At 41.7% G+C, this 27,367-nt stretch overlaps 1 protein-coding gene across 1 annotated transcript in view; it reads left to right on the plus strand.

Moving 5' to 3' along the window:
* Window positions 1-6,289: 6,289 nt before the first annotated feature.
* Window positions 6,290-27,367, plus strand: part of slc1a1 (solute carrier family 1 member 1) — a gene marked incomplete at both ends in the record, with an annotated part of 27,606 nt that continues 6,528 nt past the window's right edge. Inside the window, 8 exons of the mRNA XM_080450758.1 lie at window positions 6,290-6,434; window positions 16,599-16,739; window positions 18,782-18,874; window positions 19,602-19,716; window positions 22,348-22,390; window positions 22,770-22,865; window positions 24,924-25,108; window positions 25,996-26,103. Coding sequence (XP_080306884.1) covers window positions 6,290-6,434; window positions 16,599-16,739; window positions 18,782-18,874; window positions 19,602-19,716; window positions 22,348-22,390; window positions 22,770-22,865; window positions 24,924-25,108; window positions 25,996-26,103 — 926 coding nt within the window. The remainder of the gene's footprint in view (window positions 6,435-16,598; window positions 16,740-18,781; window positions 18,875-19,601; window positions 19,717-22,347; window positions 22,391-22,769; window positions 22,866-24,923; window positions 25,109-25,995; window positions 26,104-27,367) is intronic.

The raw sequence follows: 27,367 nt of genomic DNA on the forward strand, positions 1-27,367 counted from the left end.
TTTAGAAAATGTTGGAAATTAATAATATAAAGTATACATGATTTGAACATGCACAGTGCATCATTATTAAAACTGAATTGACCCTTATACGCACATAATGACTGGCTATACTCAGGTTTGCATCAGTTCAGCAATTGTAGAAATACTAGTCCTTAAATGTGAAAAATATTAAAAATGAACTTTATATTTACATTGTAAAATACACTGTAAATTTAAAACCTATGTTGCCCAGAGTTCTCAGGAGCCCACTATTACAGTTACCCGTAGACATTTACATTTCATCCTCAACTCTACTGCATGTAGTTTTGTACGCCATATTCATGAATAATCATGTTCTGTCCCTCCAAAATAAACAAATCAAAGTCATGCAGTGTACCTGAATCTCAAGCCAACTCCAATCGGCTCTAGGCAAAGATCCAACAGATAAAAGAGGCTGATGGCCCCATCTGAGGATCCATCAGCTGGGTGAAGCTGAACAAAATAGAAATAATAAATAACCAGGTCTCCACTTTCCACTTCCCTGAGGAGGTCCACACATCCCTGCATCCAGGAGATCTACATTCTGGCTCAGTTGGTGGCCTTAGGGAGAGCCATTAAGCCAGGAACCAATGGAAGAATCATGCTGTCCTTACCTGCATCATCGCATGGGATTCGTTAACTCTTCATGCACCACGCCTGCTCTTTTCTAATTGCTGCATGGGAGAGGCAGTGTTAACAGATTTTGGCCAGGAGAGCAACGTCTATGAAAACAAGCCCAAAAGAAGCGACTTGAGCACTTTAAACCTATACGTCGGCTCCAATCTACAAGCTTACGGGAGTCCCTGGCACAATTTTTTTTCAGATGGGGATACGTGAACAATCACATAAATTTGGGGGTCCTTAAAGTTGTACAATGCAGAATCACAAATAACGATTTTTAGCAACCTCTGCTGGTCACTACCGTCACTGCATACAATTTCCCTAGTCCTCGATTACCCAGAATTCCATTCGTTTTCACCGGAAGCCGGAAGCGTTTCAAAAAGCGATCTTTTAATTGTTTTATACTATCTACGGATCGTTTCTCTTAGCCAGTGGAGCATTAGTTACCATGAGCTGTGCTTTCTTTTTCTGTTCTTTTTCGATCTTCCAATCCTACATTATCTTAAAATCAGCATGAGGTTCCTTTTTGTTAATAGCGCGGTAGTTCCTGGCCAAACAGGAAACCGTTGCGGTAGTTCCTGAGGACGTCGGCCACGACGTCATGACGTTGGCCAGGAACGTCATTTTCCCGGGAAAGTCCCCCCCGTACACGTTCAATAGAAAATATATAAATAAAAGGCTTCCGGGGGTGAAATTCACGGAGTGGGTGTTGTGAAACTTTTGCCACTCGCAAAAGATATACAATTTAACTTTAGTTTTGTTGAAAACGTTACCTAGTATTACTTTAACATTAAAATGTTTGAGAAACACAGTTTTAAACAAAATGAGGAAGCAAGCCCTAATAAGCAACTACATTTTAGAAACAAGCCCAAAAAAACGCAAACCCACAACTACCAATATTTACAAGCGACTTTACAGAAAAACAAGCCCAATGTCGCGTTTGATAAGCAGACATGGCAACACTCGTAGAGGCCCTGTTCAGACTGGTTCAGAATTTTTAGTTGTGGCCTATGTAGATTGGAGTTGCATTGTTTTTATGTAGTCTGAACAACAAAAGCACTTTTTTAAAATCACATTCCATGTTCAGAATGCATACAACCAATCCGAAAAACCCTCATGGCTCCTTGAGGTTGTTCCAAATGGCCCCTTACGGGTGTGTAACTATAGTGTAGTGTACAAATGGAACCAAAAGGGTCCATTTGATTCCATTTATACACTCTCAGGGTTATGGGGGTCCTTGAAATTAAAAGGTTTGAGAACCACTGTGCTACACTAAATGGAACAGATTCTTAATTAGCATAAGTGGCAAGACCTGTGAAGGAAGTAAGGGAGAGGCCCAATTTCTTTCCAATAGGGCGGCTGTGTATGAGATACACAAGATTTGCAAAAAAGATTTGCCGAAAAGAAAAACAGCTGGCTGCTGTCCATGGTGCTGACTGGTTGTGTGTTGTTTATTGCTGGTTATTGCTGCCTTGCCTAAATAAAGTGTCTTTTATAATGCAGTGATGTGTGAATTTCGCAGAGTTCATTTAACAATGAAGAAGTCACCTTAGTTCTCTCTCCTTCAACGTATAGCATATGCAGAGAGGAGACATTAAGAGCCGTTTCACACTCAGGTCCCGGGTGCGCACTCCAGACCACATGGCAGATGTTGTGGTAGTGTGAACGTAGCGAACCGTTCCCCGTAACGCATCACCGTACCGTACTCGAAACCACCTGGGGAGGTAGTCTCGGGTCCGATTGCTGCGGAGTCGGGAACGGAACGCGGCAGTGTGAATCCATCCGTACCAAGAGAAGGAAGTGGACAGACTGGACTGCTAATCATATATCATTTTTATATTTGTTATAATGACGCATTATTTTAGCTGGGTTATACCTTCTCATTGTTCTACTTGAATGTTGACAAGAAATAATAATCCCGCTAGTGTTTGAGTAGCACGAGCCGTGAAAAATAATAAACAAAAAACACATGTGTGGCGAACGTATTTATAAGGATAAATACACCAAGGGTTAGTCCGTGACGTCATACCAAGGATGCGTCCGTGACGCCAATATCATATTAACAGACGACGTTACATTTCGAGGTTTCAAAGACCAGTGCACACACTGCTTTGGTTGTGTATTGTTGATCTGTTGTTATTATAACTCAAGACATCGTCAGGAACACAGTCAAACTTTATTATTCACTCTAGAGTGACTTTTCTTCTGAGAATGACATTCTCTCTTCCAAAGCCCCATAGTCAACAGCGCCCCCATGAGGCACATATTTACCATTACTGCTAAATTAAATGGTCGAGTACGAAAGGATTTTGGCCAGTGTGAATGCTGACCAGCTGGGAGAAGCCAAGCGTACTCGGGAACGCTTCGATTCAAACGGATCCAGTCTGAAACCGCCCTAAGAGAGTGTTATGATTATGGGACTGAAATTGATCTGCTTGACCCAGTACATAGTTTGTCAAAACTTTGTCAACTAATGCGCACTGCGCATGTGTATGCGTGGACGCACTGTCTCGAGGGATCATGTTTCACCCTGGCAGATCAGTGTTGCCAGATTGTGCGCGAGCAACAAGCAACCAGCTTCATGAAAAAACACAGAGCTAATAACACACCAACCCACGCAGCGGAGCATACCTACCTACTGCGACAATGATGAGCTGACCCACTCCTCCACAATGACGAGCTTAATCGGAACCAGACGAAGGCACTCATTCCACAGTGTGTTCTTACACGCCACTTAATGAAAGTACATCCATCTCTGTCCCTGGGCGCGTTTCCCCTTGCACCGCGCACGCGCGTGTGTGTGTGTGTGTGTGTGTGTGTGTGTGTGTGTGTGTGTGTGCCTTCCTTGCCACATCCGTGAAACGGGCGAGAAACAAGCGCTGCCGTGGTCTATGCAAACGAGCACCAAAAGCATGAGCCTTTAGCATGCGGCTAACGCACTTTCAACGTTAGCATGTAGCTAACGCTCACGTGGTTGTCATGGCTGAATCGGCTGTGCAAACACTTTGTCAAAAATGAACGTTAGTGTGGTGAATGTTGTGTGTGGTGCTGATGTTTGTTGTGTGACGCTTAATGTCAGAGTGTTTGTGTTGGAGCGCCTCAGTGTGGCTGCAGAGTTCATGTGCAACATCTTGCATGCGTGGCTGTGGCTTTAGAGTTTTCCTTCGCCGTGTCTGTAGGTCCCAGGGACCCCCAAGGGTCTCCAGGGATCCCTAAGGGGGGGGTCCGTGGACCCCCTGGGTATTATTATTATTTTTTTGTCTGTAGGTCCAAGGGTCCTACAGACCCCCCCCCCCTAAGGGGGGGGGGGGGGTCCGCGGACCCCCAAGGGTCTCCAGGGACCCCCTGGGGGGGTGCGCCAGTGATCTGCGCTGCCAAGTGGGCGCTGCGTGGGCGCTAGACGTTCGGCCAAACTTCTAGTAGCCTGTGGTGAATCTTTCTAATCTGCATAAGCACATGCTGATAGCTGATACCCTTGATACCATGACCATCAACTACTTTATCAAATAGACTGACGTCTGTGCCTCAATGACACGAGATGCATGTTTTGTTCCTACTCATTCTGTTCTTTTCTCATATCGGTCACGTCATGTGTCCAATTCTGTGTATATTTTTCTCTATGTGTGTGTAATAAACTTTATAACTTGTGGTGTGATACTGCCTGGTGTCATCTTGTTCTGCGAGCATATCACTCAACTGAACCATCAGTGGTGGAAAAAGTACTCTTTTTTTACGTAAGATTAAAAGTCCAGTAATCAAAATGTACTTGAGTAAAGTGCAAAAGTGATGTTGTTTATTTATGTTTTTGGTGTCCTGTAAGGGATGGGTCTTATGATTAAAAACATTCATTCATTCACACGCACACGCAGATGCACACACACACACACACACACACACACACACACACACACACACACACACACACACACACACACACACACACACAGAGAGAGAGAGAGAGAGAGAGAGAGAGAGAGAGAGAGAGAGACACACACACACACACACACACACACACACACACACACACACACACACACACTGCAGTGACGGGGGAAACATAATCTACAGTTTCCCTGTAGACAGACGACCCCCCCCCCTCCCCTTTTTTTGTATATATATATATTTTTTTCATGCTTTTTTTGTACATCGCGGTATTTTTTTCTCCTCTGTATTTTTATGTTGATTTTTGAACTGTTTGGTTGCTATATATGTCTATGAAATTAATTCAAGGACCCCAACGGAAACAAGTCCGCAAGGACTTTTTTGGTCGGACCTTTTAGACAAAAGTATTATAAATGTAACTGTGTTGTTTTACATTCTTTCAATCAATCAATTCAATCAATAGTGGAAGCAGAGCAGACTAACTCAAATCTAATCTTTATGGCCTGGCAGAGATATCATGACATGGAGAATTCGTGAATTTGGCATAATGACTGGAGGAAAAAAGAAAAACAACATTTTTCATACACAAAAAAAGAAGAAAAGAAGAAAAAAACAGTGAACTGTTGCTGTCCATGGTGCTGAATGACTGTCTGATTGTGTATTGATTATTGTTGTTTATTGTTACTGCCTTGACTGCCTTGCCTAAATATTGTGTTTTTTTTAATGCAGTGTTGCGTAGATTTCTGTCACTATTAAAGTTCTTCACGCCGTTTGCGTGCAACAGTAGGTATAGGCGCAGTGGCGAATCTGCTCAACACCAGCAAAGCAACAGCAATCCGTAGGCTAGTGGAGTCAGTGTGGTGTCACAGAATTCCACAGGTCACCGTTTTCGTTGTAACGTGGTTTTGGGGGACTGTAGCTCTGGTCCAGAGCGTTAGTGAGTTCTCTCTAACTGCTCTGCTCATAGACCCAACATTACACTGCCGTGAGCGGTCTCCGTCTTTGGTCAAAATTAAACAAAACTACTTCAGTACTTACCAAAACAAAGGCAGTTTTGTGTTGTTGAAAGTCTATTCTCCAGGGTGGGAAGCCTCTCAGTACGCCACCTTCTCTGTATAATACACTTTTTGGGCAGAAAATGAAATATGTCAGATGGCAATTATTTAATTTATTCCACTGCCCCCCCTATAGATCCGGTCAATATAAATTACCATTGACCAGATCTGTAGGGGGCGCAGTTCTACCTCCCTTCATGAGCACACACACATTTTACACACGCTCCCCTGCCTGCACAGTGTGTGTTCGCGCATCACACACACACACACACACACACACACACACACACACACACACACACACACACACACACACACACACACACACACACACACACACACACACACACACACACACACACACGCACACACACACGCACGCACACGCACACGCACACGCACACACACACGCTATAGAGCGCATAGGCCGTCGTTGGAAGCGGCTGACAGTGGCATCTCTCTCTCTCTCTCTCTCTCTCTCTCTCTCTCTCTCTCTCTCTCTCTCTCTCTCTCTCTCTCTCTCTCTCTCTCTCTCTCTCTCACACACACACACACACACACACAGGTCTGGGCTGCAGACAGACAGCAGCAGCCAACAGGAGAGTACGCTACAGCAGCCTAAATAACACCGTTCGCTATCCTTTGTGACGCCGCGCGTCCCTCCTTATTTCTAATAGCAGGACAATTAACGCATCCCTATCATCATCATTATCATGGACCTGCTGGATAAAAAGGAGCGTCGAGGATCCAGAGGATCCAGAGGATCAGGAGGATCCGGATCAGGATCAGGCGTGAACCTCAAAGGCTTGCTGAAGAGAAACTGGCTCCTCATCGCCACGATCATTTCTGTGGTGTTAGGTATGTAATCCCCCCCCCCCCCCCCCCACACCCACCCATCCACCCACCCACCCATCCATCCATAAACCCACCCTCCATCCCACCTCATTGTCTGTGTAGATGTAATGTCTGGTGGTCCCACAGACCCTAGCATACCTGTGTATAGGTGGTGTAAACCCCATGCTGTACAGTACTGTCTGTGTATATCTCACTGCTGTTACTGCCTTCCGTTCTGTGGCCGGCTGAAGACACATAAATCAACCTCTTTGCTGTGTTTTTTCTTTGCATATATAGGCTCTGGGGGGAGGCTGGGTTTTTGGGTTAGAGTGTGTGTGTGTGTGTGTGTGTGTGTGTGTGTGTGTGTGTGTGTGTGTGTGTGTGTGTGTGTGGGGGGGGGGGGGGGTCTGGATTGCAGAACATGTCTAATTTATAGATGTGAATCTTTTAAGCTATGTCTGTGCCATATTCACATTCTTAAATCATATAATTGTGAGTATAAGCTCATAAGCCTCTGTGTGTGTCTCTCCCTCTCTCTCTCTCTCTCTCTCTCTCTCTCTCTCTCTCTCTCTCTGCCCCCCCCCCCCCCCCCCTCAGGGCAGGCATGGTGTTGATCTCAGTGTCACCACTGTCTGTGTCTGTAGCTCCGTCTCAGTCAAACGTGACTAGACTCAAGTGACAGCTTTCTCGCCCCCTAAAACCCTCCAGCGTTCATTTTAACTCTGAGAGGGTGCAGAATGGAAGCAAATGGGCCCGTAGAGGGTCCATTTGTGCACTCTCAGAGTTACATGTCTGTCTACCTGTGGACTTGTAGGATTGGTCACTGCGTATACTGTAGCTAAACTAAGATAGAATAATAAAATATCTATATTTATATGATTCATATTCTACTACAGAAAGTTGGGTTGAACCCACTATATTTTATATACAGTATGCAGAGATAAGTGGTAATATAGTTCAGTATGAATGAATGAAAATAGATTGGATCAATATTACTGATTTTACCAAGCGGATACAAATAAATCTGGCTTGTGAGATGGTTAATTTTGTTTGTTTGAACAAGCATGAACTAAAATGTGAGTGTGCGTCATTTAGGTTGTCCTAAGTCTCCTGTTATCCACAAGAGTGTTATATTTATTGACCAAACCTCTGATTTTATTGTAGCTTCTGAAGGCATGGTGTGTTTAACTTGTGCAAGACAGTGGCTGGGATAAACAGCACAATAAAACAAATGACATTTTACAGGAATTGGATTTTGTCCCCTCATCCCCACACACACAGATTGACACGCACACGTGCGCGCACACACACACACGCACGCACGCACGCACGCACGCACGCACGCACGCACGCACGCACGCACGCACGCACGCACGCACGCACGCACGCACGCACGCACGCACGCACGCACGCACGCACGCACGCACGCACGCACGCACGCACGCACGCACACACACACACACACACACACACACACACACACACACACACACACACACACACACACACAGCTGACCATGAAATGATACTTTTATTGTAGTTTTTTCTCCACTACAATTATTTGAAAACTTTAGTCACTACTTTGTACATTTTTATTATTATTACAAAACATACATTAACCACTTCAGCCCTATATACATTTCAGCCATTTGAAAATAGCCGATCTACAGTTTTATACATTTCATACATATGATTCCTTGTGAAATGGGACATTCTGCATAATGAGTACATTTGTATACCACAAACACTTTTGTACTTTTACTCAAGTAATTTTCTTATTCCAGACGCTTACTAACGTAATTTCTACATTACAGTATTGATACTTTTACTTAAGTAAAACATTTGAGTACTTTTTCCACCACTGGAAACATGGCATTTAAATTTAGGGAAAAGAGACAAATAAAACTTGATAAAAAAAAGTGAGTATTGGACAATAACATAGAAAGGAACAATAAAGGAGAAAAAGAAGCAGTGGTAGTGTTTAGGATTGCTGTTTAAGGCAAGGCAAATGTATTTGTGTAGCACATTTCAACAACAAGGCAATTCAAAGTGCTTTAAAACATTAAGCATTGCGACATTAAGACACAGAACATTAAGAGAGTGCAGACGAAACTCCATTATTAAAGGGCATTTGAATTAATTCAATACATAAATAAAACAGAGGAATAAGAGAATACATTTACAGTGCAAAAGAAAAGAAAACTGGAAGGTCTTTAATTTACTTGACTTGACTTTATTATGGATCCACCATAAGCACTTGCCTAACCCATTAAAACCAGGAAAGCATCTGTGTCATTTTAGATGTTTTCCTTGGCTTTTCAAAAATAGCAGATCTACAAGTACATCTGCTATTTTTTAAATATATATTTTTTAAATTCTTCAAAGTATGAGAACTACTGGTTTTAGGAGTTTTGTAGAATCGGCCTCAGCTCAAAGCATGGCTACTCTTCCTGGTGTCCCATCACACCCACAATACAACTCATATACATCAACAAACAATGCTATTAGACACAACAGACACAGACAATAGTTCACATATAAAAATGTTAATCTGTAAAGGAAACAACTTTCAGAGATATGCAACTTTACAATATTTTGCATTTCATAATGAAGAATAACCAAGGGCTTTTTCAACATTGCTTTTTGTCCCCTCCTCCATATTTCTGTTTGTCTCAACCACTGTTCAATCATATAGTTCCTGATATTAGAAGGTATTGTTTTAACAATATTTTGAATTCATCTTTAGAATAATCTTTCACAATATGGACTGACAATGAATGCCACCTCACCGTGGCTCTGTACATGACCGTTATCTGAACGTCTTCTCTCTTTAGTATTGATTTAACCCATTAAGACTGGGAACGCATCTGTCATTTTAAGATTTCTTTGGCGATTCAAAAATAGCAGATATACAAGCTCATAGCGCGGCACCAAGTGCCATGCTATGATCTTGTAGATCTGCTGTTTTATTTTATTTTATCGTGAACATTTTTGAAAATCTTTGAATATATCATTTTCTTTTAAAAGGCGAACATTTGTAACTCAAATCTTTACTTCTGGGGAAGCAGTTTTCTTTTGAAAAAAAGTACGTATTTTTGTGGTGCTCAAACTTTTTCATGTCAAGGATCCCCAAAATAATATGTATTTGGCTGCGGACCCCCATCTCAAAATATGTTGTTCCGGGGACCCCCCAGAAGCAAAGATTTGAGTTACAAATGTTCGCTTTAAAAGTATATATTCAAAGATTTGCACACATTTTCAGGATTTTTCGAAACATAGCAGATCTACAAGCTCATATGAGCTTGTATATATGCTATTTTTTAATAGCCAAATAAATCTTAAAATGACACAGATGCGTTCCCGGATTGAATGGTGTTAAACCAATTGAGACTTGTTGCAGTCAGAGCTGCAGTTTTTTGGGGAGTTTGTTCCAGATATGTCGTCGTGCATAAAAAAAAGCTGCTTCTCCAGGTTTAGTTCTGGTTCTTCTTGGCTCAGAAAGCAGCCCTGATGTCCCAGATGACCTGAGAGGTCTGGATAATTCTGGACGGGTCACAGGATTATTTATTTTTAATGTCCCTGGCATACTTTGAATTCCCTGTAGTATGTTTTTTAACTGAGCATTGATCGTTTCTGTGCCCAGAAAGGAGAATGTCAGGTGCTTGCTTTAAATGCTCACAGGCATATAAGCATTGTAAACATTCTCTCTCAAGGATGTAAACATTGACTCAAGAATGTGTCCTTTCTCTACTTTATTATAGTCACTCTTCACTAATGATTATGTTTATAACGCTATGGTCATTCAGGAAGGAAAGGTCTGCCCTGGTGAACTGGTGTAGTAAAAAACAACCTGCTGCAGATGAACATCAGTAAAACAAAGAACATGGTGATTGACTTTCACAGAACCTAAGAATGTTCTGCAATCTAGAGTGGTTCTCAAAGTGGGGTCTGGGGACCCCCAGGGGGTCCTTGAAGGGGTTCCAGGGGGTCCAAAATGAGTTAATCATAGCCGTGCAGCAAAGATCGTCGGGAACGAGACTCGAACCCACGATGCGCTGTCACGCTACATAGGAGCCAATACGTAATCAATTTGGGGGTCCTCGAACCATGGCGCACCGCAAGAGCCCAGATTATCATACCTGATCCCTCACACCCTGCCTGTTGACTCTTTGTCACCCCTCCTCTCCCTGTGGGAAGAGATTCAGAGATATTGCAACGAAACCTAAACTCTTTCATAGTAGCACTGTCCGCACCGTCAACTCGTTGTTGTCGGGCAGAAACCTCTTATCTATCCATATTCTAACTTTTGGTTTTGTTTGTTGTTTTGTTGTTTTTGTAAATTAACGCCCTACTTGATCACACTACAGCGTCACACAAAAGCATCAAAAGTAGCAGATCTACAAGCTCGAAACGCGGCGCGAAGCGACACGTTTCGAGCTTGTAGATCTGCTACGTTTGCTATATCTGAATTTGAATCCTGAAAAGTAACAGTTTTGGACATATGCGGTTTCCACCTGACAGAGACAAACTCCTAAATGATGCACTTCCACGCTTTTTGCACGTTTACTGTGATCTTATTGCTCACTCTTCGTCACTAATGTATGTTTAGCACTATGATCACACAAGAAAGGAGAGTATAGGCTATCTATTATTATGGTATTAGGCTGATTCATAGAGTTTCTATTGGCCAACCGCTTGAGCAACTCTATGAATCAGCCTACTGTAACCATAATAACATATCAAGGCTTGTCAACAACACTGTCTGTGATGATGATCCCAGCCATGTTCTGAGCAGTGAATATGAATTGTTGTCATTCAACAGATCATACAGTACACAAGGTCACATCGTTTAATAATAACGTTCTTTTGTGCACCAATCAATCGTGAAATTGAATATTGAGCGCATAAGCCCAGATCATGGTGCTGCTGATTTCTCAGTTCTTATATCAGTTTGTATTTATTTAATTCCTTTAAAATTTTAAGCAATTAGGCGTTTTATTGTTACTTTATTTTGGTTTTATGGTTAAGCAAGGTGCTACCATCCTGAGGCGAAGAAGGAAAATGCAACTTTCCCTTTTATAAATCTTTTTATTTTATTGAAGGTGCAGGCGGGCCATTCATAATACAATTTAGGAATGAAGCCAAGGGCCGTATAAAATGTGTCCTCGGGCCGCAAATGGCCCGTGGGCCGCACTTTGGACACCACTTAATGGGTTAAGCAATCATTTTCACCGTTAGATTGTAAGCATATTTTGTTCCTACACTGCTTTATGTGGCTGTATGAAGTGCCAAGGCTCTTCTTCGGAATTGCAAATCCAATTTTGTTTCTCCAATCTGATCTTTAGGACTGACTGTCCACACTGTTATTTACAAGTCATCAAGTCAGATTTGTGCAGCCCACTGCCATTCCGAGCAACATATCGTCGCTGTCGGGCAGAAACCTCTTATCTCCATATTTTGTGTTTTTTTGTAAGTTAATGCCTTACTTGATCATCCTACAGTGTCACACAAAAAGCATCAAAAGTAGCAGATCTACAAGCTTGTTTCGAGGCTTGTAGATCTGCTACTTTTGCTATTTTTGAATTTGAATCTTTGAAAGTATAACTGTTTTGGACATATGAGGTTTTCACCCGACAGAGACCAAATAACAAAGTACAGGTACTGTATAATTCAGGCTTCAGTGTCCAAGTGTCCAGAGACTCCAGACTGAGACATGTCTTTACAAATCAGAATTGAGTCATATCTCAAATCTGATTCACAAAATAAAGTTTGCATTGCTGTTCAAGCTTGATCAAAATCTTGATCAAAAGCAATTCCTTCCAATCTGGTTCGGCCAAAAATCGGACTTGGCCTGCCAGAGTGAACATATAGTCCTTGAAACATTTCTATCAGCCTTGGTGCTGGCATGGCAATAAAGACCTTGAAACTTCAACTACCAAAGTACCTTTTTAGTCCATAATGTAGTGAATTGCATGTGTACCGGCCCTCAGCAGTGGTGCATTAATCCATTACGACCGGGAAAGCATCTGTGTCATTTTTAGATTTCTTTGGCTATAAAAAAAATGCAGATCTACAAGCTCATAGCGAGTGCCGTGCTATGAGCTTGCAGAACTACTATTATTTTTAGAAAAATCGTGAAAAGTTGGGCAAATCTTTGAATATGTATTTTTTCTAGAATATGTATCTTTTTACTCAAATATTTACTTCTGGAGGTCCCTGGAACAAAATACTTTGAGATTGGGGGGTCCACGGCAAAATACATATCATTTTGGGTGGTCCTTGACATGAGAAGGTTTTGAGCTCCACTGATATAATTCATAGCAACATAAGTTTTTTCAGAAAACTGCCCAGAAGCAAAGATTTGAGTTACAAATGTTGGCTTTAAATGTTTTCATATATTCAAAGATTTGCACACATTGTCACGATTAAAAATAAATAAATAGCTGATCTACAAGCTCATAGCGCGGCACTCGGTGCCGCGCTATGAGCTTGTAGATCTGTTATTTTTTAATAGCCAAAGAAATCTAAAATGACACAGATGCGTTCCCGGATTGAATGGGTTAAGCAATAAAGGAGTCGCCTCGGCCTCAACCTTAAGCTACAGTAGCTCATAATGGCAGTGGATGGACCGCAGTATCAAAGGTGTCAGGTATGAAATGGGTCAGCGCTCCCGGAGTATCGTTGGAATGCAACTTCAAAGAATGCTGAACACGGTGGAGCATTTTTGGGGGTAGGACGAGTTAAAGGAGCACTTCACCCATTTTCAACCTATCTTCATATTGTTGCTGTCGAGATGAAACCGCATTATCTCCATATTTTGACTTTTTGTGTTTTGTAAATTAATGCCCTATACATGATCATACTACTGCGTCACACAAAAGTATAAAAAATAGCAGATATACAAGCTCGAAACGGGGCGAAGCGACGCCTTTTGACGACGTTTGCTGCTTTTGAATTTGAATCCTGAAAAGTTTTGGACATATGAGGTTTCCAACTGACAGAGATGATATAATGGGTCCTCACTAAAATGCTCATTATAAGATGGCACCATTTCCGTCTACTCACTCTGTGTCTCATTGGTGGACTATGGACAGTTCAGAAACCTGCCTACCAGTGACATCATCAGTGGGGATTCCAGGCTAATAGAACACAGCCTTTTTATCTTCCTGAAAAGTTTGCATGCTATAATGGAAGACATTGTAATTGTTTTCTATATCAATTAGTCACCCCATGGAGACTTCAATTTATGGATATTGTTTTTGTTTTTGTCGCATTCCTAAGCCAATATTTTGATGACCCTCGGACCGGAAGGCAGCGGTTCCGGTAGGAGATACAAAGGAGACTCTTTGTGTCTCCTACCAGAACCGCTGCCGGTCATCAAATTATTGGCTTAGGAATGCGACAAAAACATATCCATGAATTCAAGTCTTCATGGGGTGACTAATCGATAGAAAAAAAGTCATTTTGGGGTGAACTATCCCTTTAACAAAAAAAACACAGTAGTCTAATCTACAAATGCTCCGTTTTCCATTCCGAGCATCTCGTTTCAAGGACTGAACACAATGCATTCCATTCCATCCACATCCCCCCCGTACTGTGGTGACTGTGTTGCATGATGACATGGATCCACTGTGTCACTCAGGGGCGTCATTTAAAGGTCCCAGGGGATGACAATTCACATTCAATCTAATCTTCTCCACCACTGAACGTTTTTGCAGATTTGACTCTTGCGTACTTCATATTGGAATAGCTGGCGGTGTGTGTGTGTGTGTGTGTGTGTGTGTGTGTGTGTGTGTGTGTGTGTGTGTGTGTGTGCGTGTGCGTGCACGCGCGCGCGCGCGCGCGCGTGTGTGTGTGTGTGTTTGTGTGTGTGTGTGTGTGTGTGCGTGGCTCTGTCATGTGCGTATGTGACTGTCAGCCACTCTCACAAACTGTTATGGGTGTATTATGGGAAATTGCAGATCTACAAGCTCAGACAAAAGCGTTGAGAGCTTGTTAGATCAGCTATTTTTGCGCAACCATGTATAAATCAAGGGTTACGTTCCCATATCTTGCAGGGATGCCATCCCAAAGTCATTTTTTTTTAACACACAGATGATATAGATGTTTGTTTATTACACGGCTTGGTTGAATGCTTGATTCTGGTCAGTCACTGAATTCAGCGGTGTATTATTTCTGGATAATGACCGATGAGCTCTATAACAGACCTCTGTCTAATCAAAGGCTCAGAGCACCTGCTCACATCAACCTGCGCTGCTTAATGCTATGCCGTATCCAACATGACAGCCATGTAAACAAACACACCATGTCATTTACAACTAAACGTTGCTCTCAAGAATGTTTTTGAAAACATTTGAAGCGAGAAATAGGCAATGCAGTAACCAATGGAATACTTTCATTGCCGTAAGCAAGGAAATACTTTGTTTTGTTGTTACTTTTGGGTCAAGTTATTAATTAATTTATCAAGTAGCTGTGTAATAAGCAGGATAATTGACGGGTCACCGGTCATTATTGAGAAATAAATCCCTTCAGGGTGATTAGGCATCTCCGCTACACGTCGGTGCCTAATCACTCTGTCGGGATTTATTTCTCATTAATGACCGGCGACCCGTCAATTATCCCTTGCTTAACTCATTCCCTGCAAGACTTATTTCTGGCTGTGTTTGCCCACTGGCAGCGATTTAGTGTTTTTTATAACTTTAATTCACACATTTTTTTTCTTCCATTATGATCGCAAGTGCAATCGTTTCTAAACACACAGGCGAGTCGTGCACGCCACTCAAACAACAAATATTCCGATCGGGCGGAGTCTCTCTCCACCAGCCCAGTGTAAAAACACCATGTTTCGCCATGTAAACGGAAAACTCACTTACTTTTTCCACCTCGCCACAGACCTCTCTAAATCCCTTTTGATCGCGTGTTCAACTGTTTGTAGACACACAGGGTAGTTGTGTGAGTGGCCCAGAGAAGAAATTTTCAATCGGCGACATTCCATTTTGCAGTAGTAGCAGTTTCAAAACAGCGTCGCTAAACAGCATTCCACGGCGGAGAAATGCAAAGCCGAGAAAATACCATTTTAGGGCGGGACCTAAACAGGAAGCGGACGGAACCGAAAATCTTCGATTTGACGTATTACCGTATCCGGGTGTGCTACAATGAAATGTGTCACTGCGAAAGATGAAGGACCTTGAGATCTTGTTTTAATTTTTTTTTTGCACATTTTTTTTTACGTCAGTGGCAGTGAATGAGTTAATGCACGCATTTTCGGCGGGCAAGGCTGTGAACTGTTTATATCCCATAGCCAGGAGCGACTGTGCTGGAATTGCTGGTTGGTTGTCTGCAACAATGGTTCTCAAAGTGGGGTATCACAGCGTGTCACTTCGTGCCACGCTGCAAGCTTTTACATCCGCTATTTTTTAACATGTTTGAAAAATCTTGAAAGTATTTGGAAAATGTTGAATAATTTCGTATTTTTTACATAAATCCTCTCTTCTGGGGGTCCCTCGCACAAAACATTTTCAGATGGGGGTCCGCGGGCAAATACATATCATTTTGGGGATCCTAGGCACGAAAAGGTTTGAGAACTACTGGTCTACAATATAATATATAAATGGAATTTGTATTTTGTACAATATATAGATACATACATATGTACAGGAGGAGAGGTTATTGTTCTGTCAGTGTGCTGGAGTTTGAGCATTAGAAGGAAGCAGGTTGAGATGACATGACAAGTGCCGTCGCTATGGTAACGTAAACGGTCTCCGATCCTGAACCTTGATGTGGACTGTCCAGGTTTAGAATGTTGCAAGGCACAGTTTTTTGGTATTATGTCGCACACTGTGGTTGTAAGTTCTTATCTCTTCCCAAATGTTTGATCTGACCGGGGCTTTAGTCACATGAACCCTAACGTTCCCTGTTCTAGGCATGTTATACTAGGTGTAAATATCAGATCTACGAGCTCACAACCCATCGCAACATGACGCGTTGTGAGCTTATTGATCAGCTTTTTGTGTACACCACCATTGCATGAACGAAGTATAATACCGGGTTAAGTGGTTCATCAGAACAATCGAGTTAGTCAATTATAAAACAATCTATTAGAATCATCATCATACGAATGATTATGTGTGTGTGTGTGTGTGTGTGTGTGTGTGTGTGTGTGTGTGTGTGTGTGTGTGTGTGTTCCAGGGATCGGCCTGGGTGTGGTGGTGAGGGAGTACACCTCCCTGTCTCACCTCCACAAGCAGTACTTTGGCTTCCCGGGGGAGATCCTGATGAGGATGCTGAAGCTGATCATCCTGCCCCTCATCATCTCCAGCATGATAACAGGTATAACCTCATTAAAGCCAATCTGGAAACCCATTCTTTAACCCATTAAGACCTGAAGGAGATTCTACATAATGCCTTCTTAACCAGTAGTTCTCACACTTCAAGATGTTTCAAACATTTACAAAAATAGCAGATGTACAAGCTCACAACGCGTTGCGTTGCAACGCGGTGTGAGCTTTTGTACCGACAGCTTTGTACGACAGCTTTTATTGGTATGGCACATTTCATACGAACACAAACTCAATATGCGGCACTTGAGAAATAAGTCATGCAAAACATTAGCCGTAGATTACGACATTCTGACATTTTCGATTCTGACATTTTCAATCTACGAGAGTCGTAGCGGACATATCCCCCCATATACCACTGGATTGTCAGCTCCAAAGCCTGTAGTTCTTCAAACATGTACAAATGCAAAATATAAGGTGCTTACACTTGTGCCCCAAATGTTAACTCACTCTACGGGCATAGTAGTGCAATGTAATAATCCATATTTTTCAATAAATAAGTGTTTTAATCATTTTGCTGTGGACCAGCTGGAACCCCCTCAAGGACCCTTAGGGAGTCCTCAGACCCCCTACATTGAATGGGTTAATAAACTTCAAACGGTTCAAACCATTCAGGCACAGTGTATCAGCTTCATTCCCGTCTGTCTAATCCACTGAGTCTGTCTCCGCAAGGGCAGGATTTCAAATGGCAACAAAAAGTGTCTTTCATCCATTCCAGAATTGCAACAGAAATTAAAAGATGTTTGAGTGTCTGGCATCAGTAATACTGGGCTATGGGAGTTATGGGATGAAATGTCAACTGTTGGTCTTTATTTTCTTTTACTTCAAACTTATATTTATGCTCGAAAGGCACTGAGGTTACCCTCATTTACAGTGACGACGAGCGAACAAAATAAAACACAGGAGCAGCAGCAAACAGTGAAACAAACATAGACAGGAAGACACATAAAAACAATAATGAAATATAATGAAATACTAAGTACGTGAAAAAACTATTGCAAACAGATACAGAATGGAGCTACATCATGGATTTGAACAGTGCAAGTGATGGCACGGAAACAAACTTTATCAACAAGGTCGTTCCATCATCTGCTAAGACAAAGAGTGCACGCACGCACGCACGCACGCACGTACGCACGCACACACTCAAAACATGCGCAGACACAAATAGAGAGAGCCTATCTCTTGGCTGGAGCAGAACTTTACTAAATTTGTCATTTCTATGTCATTATAGGGGGATGAAACCATGAGCTGATTTTGTAGGGTTCTTATTTTCCAGTTCAGGTTATCCCATTCAATCCGGGAACACATCTGTGTCATTTTAGATTTAATTGGCTGTTCAAAAATAGCAGATCTACAAGCTCATAGGTCATTGAAATATTGTGATTTTCTTTTACAAATATTTGCATATATATATTTTTTTGTTAAAGCAAACATTTGTAACTCAAATCTTTACTTCTGGGGTCCCTGGAACAAAATATATAAACATGTAAGCAACACAGCTGCAGGTAATCAAATTAGTAATGGGTGTGTTGTTATGTGCATTGATTGACAATAGTGTTGACTATACTGTCTATGCTTGCACATTGGCACACACACGCCTACATTTAACACACCCATTATTCATAGTAGCTGCAGCGTTGCCCAATAGCCTGCCATGTTTTTACACTTCTGCAGTGTTAACCTGTACAGGAAAACAAGCTACAAATTAGGGTTCTGTGCCCCTGTAAGTCTGGCTATAGGCTAGTAAACGCCCTCTGTACTGATATCAGAATGTGTATTGGCCTGGGGTTGATATAAGAATGTGTATATATGTACAGGGGTTGATATAAGAATGTATTTCTACAGGCCTTGATAGTATGTATATCGTTGTATAAAATAAGTATGTATAAAATAGCAGATCCGCAAGCTCGATCTTGTCGATCTGCTATTTTTGAATTTGAATCCTAAAAAATAAAAACTTTTGGACATATGAGGTTTCCACCTGACAGAGACGATTATGTACAAGGGTATAACAATGTACTATGTTTACAGGGGTTGCAGCTTTGGACTCCGAGGTTTCTGGAAGGATCGGCCTGCGAGCCGTCATCTATTACTTCTCCACCACCATCATCGCTGTCATCCTGGGTGAGAAAAACTGAATTATATTCTGTTTATCTCCCATAAGGGTCCATTTGTACCACTCTCAGAGTTACAGAACTCCCTGGACCCCGCTTCGAGAACCACTGCACCAAATGATACGGATGGCGTTTTAATTCAAACTCTTTGGGGCAAGACACGTGACATGTGACATCGTTCTAACGACACGTTGGGTGACTTTTATGTACACGTACAAAATAAATTGTGCCATTTCCAAATGGCACTCCAATGACACATTCTACATTCTATTAATCCCTATCGGCTATTTGGTTTAATCTTTCACAAGAAAACACTGTCAGTCTCTTCCATTCTTCTGTCCACTTTTCTCTGAGTGTCTGTCGCTGTCACTGTAGCCTGGAAACCAGACAAATCTGCCAGTGCAAAAAAAAAAATAGCCCTCGGCAGATTTGGTCTGGGCCCGCTCGGTTGTGATTAGATTTCCCTGCCCCCGAAGTTGTGGGGCACCAATCAGGGACCAGTATACAAATATGGGGCGGGTTTATCACCAGAGGCATTTTTTTAATTCGCCCCTTGGAAATGTAGGTTCCACACAGAGATTCCAGACCAATATCCACACAGTAATATTAGTCTGGCCATGCCAGGCTACTGTCACTGAGCTGTGGAATATTTGCACATATCTGTCTTCTTCAGGTATCATCTTCGTCATCGTGATGACCATCAAGCAGTAGAACATTTAAACATCTGTCTTCTTCAGGTATCATCTTGGTGATGACCATCAAGCCCGGAGTGACCCAGACGGCGGACCACATCGACCGGGCGGGGACCACCCCCAACGTGACCACGGTGGACACCCTGCTGGACCTCATCAGGTGACCTGACACACCTGGGAGATATTAACCCATTAAGATCCGAGGCCCGATCTAGAAAATAATGCCTTCTTAAACCAGTAGTTCTCAAACGTTTGTGTAAAAAAATAAATCAAAATTATTTAAAACATGTTCAAACACTTTTCAAGAATGAAAACATTTTCCAAAATAGCAGACTCGCAGCGCAGCACTAAGTGGTGCGCAGTGAGCTTGTAGATCTTCTATTTTTGAATAGCCAATGCTAACATCTACTGTAAATGTTTTCCCGGTTTTAATGGGTTAACCACTTGAACCAGTATAGCGTCACTAATTCTGGGGCAAACATTCTGCAAAAATATTGATCTAAAAGGCTCACAACGACGAAAATAACTGATTTTCACCAACTTAATGTGTGACGATATTTATTTATTTATGACTTATTTATTCGCACAATAAAAAAACAGTACATAGGTAACATTATTAAAACAACGCAGAAATAAGTGCAGGTGAGAAAGGAAACCCATAAAGGGCTTATAACAGGTTATCACCTACAAATTATAAACAAGTAGTTAAACATAATAATAAAGTTAAACATAATAATCAGACATAAGACACGACAAACAACAAATACCTTGTGTGCAGTTGAATGTGTGGTTGCGAGTGTCTGTGTATTGAGTGTGTGTGTGTGTGTGCACGTGTCTGCACAAGTGTGTCAGTGTGTGTGTGTGTGTGTGTGTGTGTGTGTGTGTGTGTGTGTGTGTGTGTGTGTGTGTGTGTGTGTGTGTGTGTGTGTGTGTGTGTGTGTGTGTGTGTGTGTGTGTGTGTGTGTGTGTGTGTGTGTGTGTGTGTGTGTGTGTGTATGCAGAAAGCTATACGTTACATGGTAGAAGCAAGTGGAGAGGCTTGATTCATCAATATTCTTTAAAAGGTGTAGGAAGCATATTTGAAAGGTAAGTGCATTTATGGATGAAAGAACAGGACTGGACTGTGTTAATGTCATAGATAGACAATAAATATAGTTTTTTAAATGGAGGAGCAGATGGAGCCAAATAGTTAGAAGAAGTAGCTATTCTTACAAATTGATGAGTCATTTGTGAAAATTAGATGGATACGTACTTGCCCAAACGATATTGCAGTAAATGAGATATGGATAAAAGATATTGCTGCAATCTCTCGGTACAAACACCCAACCTATTGACACACATGTTGTCCACTTTCCTCTGACGTTGAGGCCTTGACAGCAGAATGGAGAGAAATAACTGGTCATGGTTCTTTTATTCACTGTGGAAAACCTTTATTTATGTGTTTAATTAATTCCAGTGGTTCTCAAACATTTTCATGTCAAGGACCCTTAAATTATGTATTTGGTCGCGGACCCCCATCTGAAAATATTTTGTAGAGACCGCATAAGAGAAGATTTGTGTTGTAAATGCCCTATAATCCTGGGGGCCAATCAAAAGCCTTTGTTTGACGTCTGACAACAGCTACCGTATGTCAGATGCTTCCTGTCTTCATGTGCCACCAGCTTACTCTGTCCTTATATCTGTCCTAATTTACCTAATTGACCTTATGCCAAATACCCAACCTCCAAAATATTTACTACAATGTTAGAGGGAACCTGGGGCCTTGGATAAAAACAAATCAGGCTTGATTTGTACTTTGTTGCGGGCCAGTGTCATGCGCTATAAATAGCAGAAGGTTGTAGATAGGCTATTTTGGGCGCGCCATGCCGGTACGAGACAGGCACCCAATGAAGTATAAATCATGTTTCAGTGTTGCAAACCACCATTCATTCACTGTACGTTTCCCCCATTGCCTCTTAACCCTTTAAGACCGGGAACGCATCTGTGTCATTTCTTTGGCTATTCAAAAATAACAGATATACAAGCTCATTGGACGGCACCGAGTGCCGCGCTATGAACTTGTAGTTCTGCTATTTTTGAAAAATCATGAATATTTGTGCAAATCTTTGAATAATATATATTTTTTAAAGCAAACATTTTTAACTTCTGGGGGGGGGGGGGGGGGTCCCTGGAACAAAACATGTTGAGATGGGGGTCCACGGCCAAATTACATATCATTTCGGGTGGTCCTTGACATGACAAAGTTTGAGAGCCACCCGCAAGCCGCAAGCTATGAGCTTGTATGCTATTTTTGAATGGCCCAAAGAAATCAAAAGATTACAGAGATGCGTTCCCGGGTTGAATAGGTTAAGATTTCCCACTCCCATACTTTCCAATATGAACAATAAAGCCATCACACGTTTAGTTTCTCACAATAGCAATTAACACTTATCATCCCCTGCATCGTCACTTCGAACTCATCATGCCATCTGGACGAATATACAGAACTTTGAAATGGCAAAACGTTTGTTTTAGTAGGAGTTTTGTCCCTTCAGCCATTGCTGCACTAAACTGCCTCGCTGATATGTTGGTTTTGTGTATTACATGTATTGGTGCTATGTTGTTTTGTGCTATGGTTGTGTTTTTCTGTTGGAACAGACTGTGAAGATGAATATCCATGAGGGGACAATAAAGACTATTATTATTATTATTATTATTATTATTATTATTATTATTATTATTATTATTATTATTATTATTATTATTATTATTACTACTAACACCTCCAACTGTCTTCTCCTCCTGTCAACAGAAACATGTTTCCTGAAAACCTGGTGCAGGCTTGTTTTCAACAGGTAAAGTGGCTTTTTTTGCACACATGCATTCTCCTACACAGTATAAACCAAGCATAATGGTATGGCGGCTGGCACTCTCTTGGCGAGCACACGCCAGTCACGCCACACAAGCCTATCTGATGAAGTGAGTGTGAAACATATTGTCTCTGTCGGATGGAAACCTCATTATGTCCAAAACTGGTACTTTTCAGGATTCAAATTCAAAAGCATCAAAAGCTTGCAGATCAGTTATTTTGGATGCTTTTGTGTGACGCTGTAGTGTGATCAAGTTGGGCTTTAATTTATGAAAAAAATCAAAAAGTTTAAATATGGAGATGGAGGTTTTTGCCCGACAGCGACGATGGGAATCTAAACTCAAAATGTGACCGTTCCACCGCAGTACAAGACGAAACGCAAAGAGCTGGAGCCGGCCAGAGTCACGGTGAACGCCACTACGATCCCGCCTCTCTCAACCACCCTCATGGCAGCTATGGAGGTAGGTGTTTCAATCACCCCCTATGAGCAAGGCATTCTCACTTCCAACTCCTCCTGTTTCAACACTTGGTCTGGTCAAATTTGGGGATCCGCTGACGCCAGGGGACGCCATTTCACGTACGCGAACGGATCGTAATGGTTCTTACCCGTCGATATGAGTCAGTCAGAAGTGGTTTTTTTGGTTTTAATTTGTTGGTTTTAACATTTGTAGAATCCCCAGAAGCAAATATTTGAGTTACGCTTTAAAAAGCATATATATTCAAAGATTTGCACACATTTTCATGCTATGAGCTTGTAGATCTGCTATTTTTGAATAGCCAAAGTCAAGGCCAAAGACAATGGTTCAAGTGGTTAAAATCTAAAATGACAGTATACTTTACCAGTCTTAATGGGTTAATGGCAACATTGCCTCGCTTTCAATTACGTCCTACATTCCGTTTGCCAGTCAAATTGTCGTCAGTCACATAACAGCACAGTCTATCAGAGTATACCTGGCACGATAAAAAAAAAATACTTCAAAGGGGTTCTCAGTGTGTTAAAAGGTGAGGCCGAGGGGTCATGACCAAGCTTCTGTATGTGAAGAGAAGGGAGTGAGAATGTTTTGCTTTCAGTTGATAATACATCTAATAGATACGGAGCAAAGTGGCAGCCAGACATGGCATTTCCCCCCCTATCTTTGCCTTGCAGCTGTGGTAACAATATATCACCTTGCGTGGGTCTGCAGCTTGCTTCAGCACTCTGGTCTTCGGCTTTAAAAGATGACAACAATGGTCCCATTTTACACCTAGCATTAACACGCTTCCTGGGTAATTGATTTTAATTGGGTGTGGTTTAAAATGCATTAAATCCAGTTGTAAATGCAGCAGAAATGCATTAAACGTCTAATTGCCGAAACCACTCAACGGACGTCGGATCGAGGGACCATCAGCAGTAATGGACACTTTTGGGTTTGTAACTGAGAGCATACGAATAGGACCGAATGGACCATTTGGTTCCATTTGTACACTGTCAGAGTTAAATTAACACTGAGTATTTTACAGTGTATAGATTAGGTTCCCAGAGATAAAAGATGGTATGAAATGGGGGTTTGTGGCCTAATGTGTATCAAACTAGGGGTCCTTTAAATGCAAAAATATTGAGAATCACCTAAGCCTCCAATCCACACACAACCACTGGAGTTGCATTCGGACACATTAATAACAACATCAATCTGATTGTAATCTAGACATGCCTAAAATCTGATTTGGGCTGACAGTCTGAACATAGCCTTTGCCAGTGGTGTAAAGTAACTACCGGTAAGTACATTTACTCAAGTACTGTACTTTAGTACAATTTTGAGGTATTATTTTTTACTTTACTGGAGTATTTCCATGATTTTCAGTACTTTTACTTGTACTCCACTACATCTCAGAGGCAAATATTGTACTTTTACTCCACTATAACTATTTGAAAACTTTAGTTACTAGTTACTTTGTAGATTTTGATTATTATTACAAAACATACATTAACCACTTCAGCCCTACATACATTTCGGCCATTTGAAAATAGCCGATCTACAAGCTCACAATGCGTCGCGATGCGACGCATTGTGAGCTTGTAGATCTGCTATTTTCAAAATATATTTTTTACATTTGAAAACTTGAAATGGGACATTCTGCATAATGAGTACTTTTACTTTTGCTACTTTAAGTACATTTTGATGCCAATTTGTACTCAAGCACATTTTGAATTCCGGACTTTTTACTTGTAGCAGAGTATTTATACTTTTACTTAAGTAAACAATGTGAGTACCGGTACTTTTCCCACCACTGGCTTTTGTGACTGGCCTGCACTTGGCCCTCAATATCTGCTGTAACGCAGCAGACCTACACCATAAGCCCAAACGTATACATAGGCACAGGTCAGTGTGCTGTGATCCCGCACAAAGAAAATTGTGCAGCTCATCAATGGCTCTTTAGAGTGAGCTGAAAAAGTGAGCCGAAAAAGCAAAGCTTCCTGGAGCCCCGGGGTGCTCGGCGAACCAGAATGAATTGATTCCTTGTCCCCCGTCTCTTGGCAGAACATCACCAAGGACTATAAAATCGTGGGGGCATATTCGGACGGAATCAACGTGTTGGGCCTCATCGTGTTCTGCGTCGCCTTCGGCCTGGTCATCGGGAAGATGGGCGAACGTGGACGGATCCTGCTCGAGTTCTTCGACGCTTTGAACGAAGCCACCATGAAGCTTGTCCAGATAATTATGTAGTGAGTAAGATATTATAAGGTGTAAGTCATATAGCGTGTGTGTGTGTGTGTGTGTGTGTGTGTGCGTGTGTGTGTGTGCGAGTGTGCGTGTGCGTGTGCGTGTGCGTGTGTGTGTATATATATATATATATATATATATATATATACACACAGCACCTGATGAGGTCAAAACGGCGAAACGCGTCGTGCGAATAAAGCTTACAAAATTAAGCATTAACTGAGTCCATCGTCATTGGAGTGTGCGGTTCCTTCCTAAGAGAAGCAGTGGGAAGGTTTCTTTCTTTCTTATATGCATTATCTTGCCAAACCAGCACCTCTACCCTGGATGTGCACGAGAGCTATCTGATTTTATATATATATATATATATATTTCTATAAAGCCCTCTATTCCCATAATAATCATTTCCTTTTTTTTTATCCCACAGTTTTCACATGACTATATATGAAAACACCAATAATAATCATTTTTACAGAGTGTTTGTTCAGTAACAGGTGTCTTCCCTTCTCCCCAGCTCTTTAGTAAACAGAACATAGAAAAAAATGTAGTGCCATTAATAAAATACAACAAAATAATACCAAATACAAATTCACAAAAAATAAGTATTTTCTGTTAGCTAAAGAACTGGAGAGACAGGGAGAGAGACCTCTGTTACTAAACAAACACACTATAGCAATGATTAATATGGGAATATAGAGCTATTTAACATTACGTTTTAACTAAATAAATCACTTATAGCCTGCCCTCGCTTGATACTTTAAAAAATGAAGTCCAGGCAGATTTCTTTCATGTTCAGTTAGGCAGCATCAAGCTGCATGTTGGTGAACATGTCAAACAGAAACTGTTCCATTCAGAACAACGAAGCTCAGTGTTGGTGTTCTCCTTCCAGTTACATGCCAGTGGGGATCCTGTTCCTGATCGCTGCCAAGATCATCGAGGTTGACGACTGGGAGATCTTCAGGAAGATGGGTCTGTACATGGTGACGGTGCTGAGCGGGTACATACTGTTATTACTGTATATACACCCCCCCTGAGCCCCCCCCCCAGTGGTGGAAAAAGTAAACACATGTTTTACTTAAGTAGAAGTATCAATACCACAATGTGGAAATACTCTGTTATGGGTAAAAGTCCAGTATTCAAAATGTATACTTGAGTAAAAGTACAAAAGTATTGGTATCAAAATGGACTTAAAGTACCAAAAGTAGAAAGTACTCATTTTGTAGAAAGTCCCATTTCAAGTTTTCAAAATGTGTAAAAGTCTTTTGAAAATAGCCAATCTACAAGTTCACACTGCGTCTCATTGTGAGCTTGTAGATCTGCTATTTTCAAATGGCCGAAATACATATAGGGCTGAAGTGGGTAATGTATGTTTTGTAATAATAATCAAAATCTACAAAGTAACTAGTAACTAATGTTGTCAAATAATTGTATAGTGGAGTAAAAAGAACAATATTTGCCTCTGAGATGTAATGGAGTAGAAGTAAAATGATTGGTAATACTCCAATAAAATACCTCAACATTGTACTTAAGTACTGTAGTACTTGAGTACATGTACTTAGTTACTCATGTACTTAGTTACTTTCCACCACTGCCCACCCCACAACCCCACCCCACACACACACACACACACAGGGATTTATGGCTGACATTTGGGGCTGATTCGCGCTCCAGAGATCCTGTAAAAAAAAAAAGGAGAAAAAAAGCTGAGCTCTGTGTAGGGGCTGATAAGGACCAAGGACATTTTAAAAGTGCTCGGGCTGCAGATGCGGTTAATGAGAGCTTGGGTCGGCCGTTCAGGCCCTTCGCCTCTAAATCTTAACAGACAGGCTTAAAGACTCGCCCAGTAAATCCCCTTCACGTTAACTCAGTCGGTGCTTCAGTTGTGTGTACTGAGAGGCAGAATGGATGCGTTTTCCAATGTGCAGCAGCGTCGTTGCGAGTGTGTGTCCAGTGAGTAGCATGTAACAGCAAGCAACTGGGGAGGTTAATGATGAATGGTTTAACCGTTAACCGATTATTGCAACGCTGTCTCACTCCCCAAAAGCCATATTGTGATTTAGTGACCGGACGTCAACATGTGCCTTTAAGGGGGGGGGGCACTTAAGGCACATGTTGACTTTTCGGGACTTCCGCATTACAGCAATGCGGAAGTCCAGTTCTCAGCGATTTTGACGGTCCGACAAAAAAAATTGTTAAAATGTCGGGAGAGCACCGTCTCAAGTGGACTTGAGCCACGGGAGGCACTGCTGAGCGAGCTTAGG

Source organism: Gymnoscopelus braueri (assembly GCF_963280865.1).
Source record: "Gymnoscopelus braueri genome assembly, chromosome: 15".
In the NCBI taxonomy this organism is placed as follows: Eukaryota; Metazoa; Chordata; class Actinopteri; order Myctophiformes; family Myctophidae; genus Gymnoscopelus; species Gymnoscopelus braueri.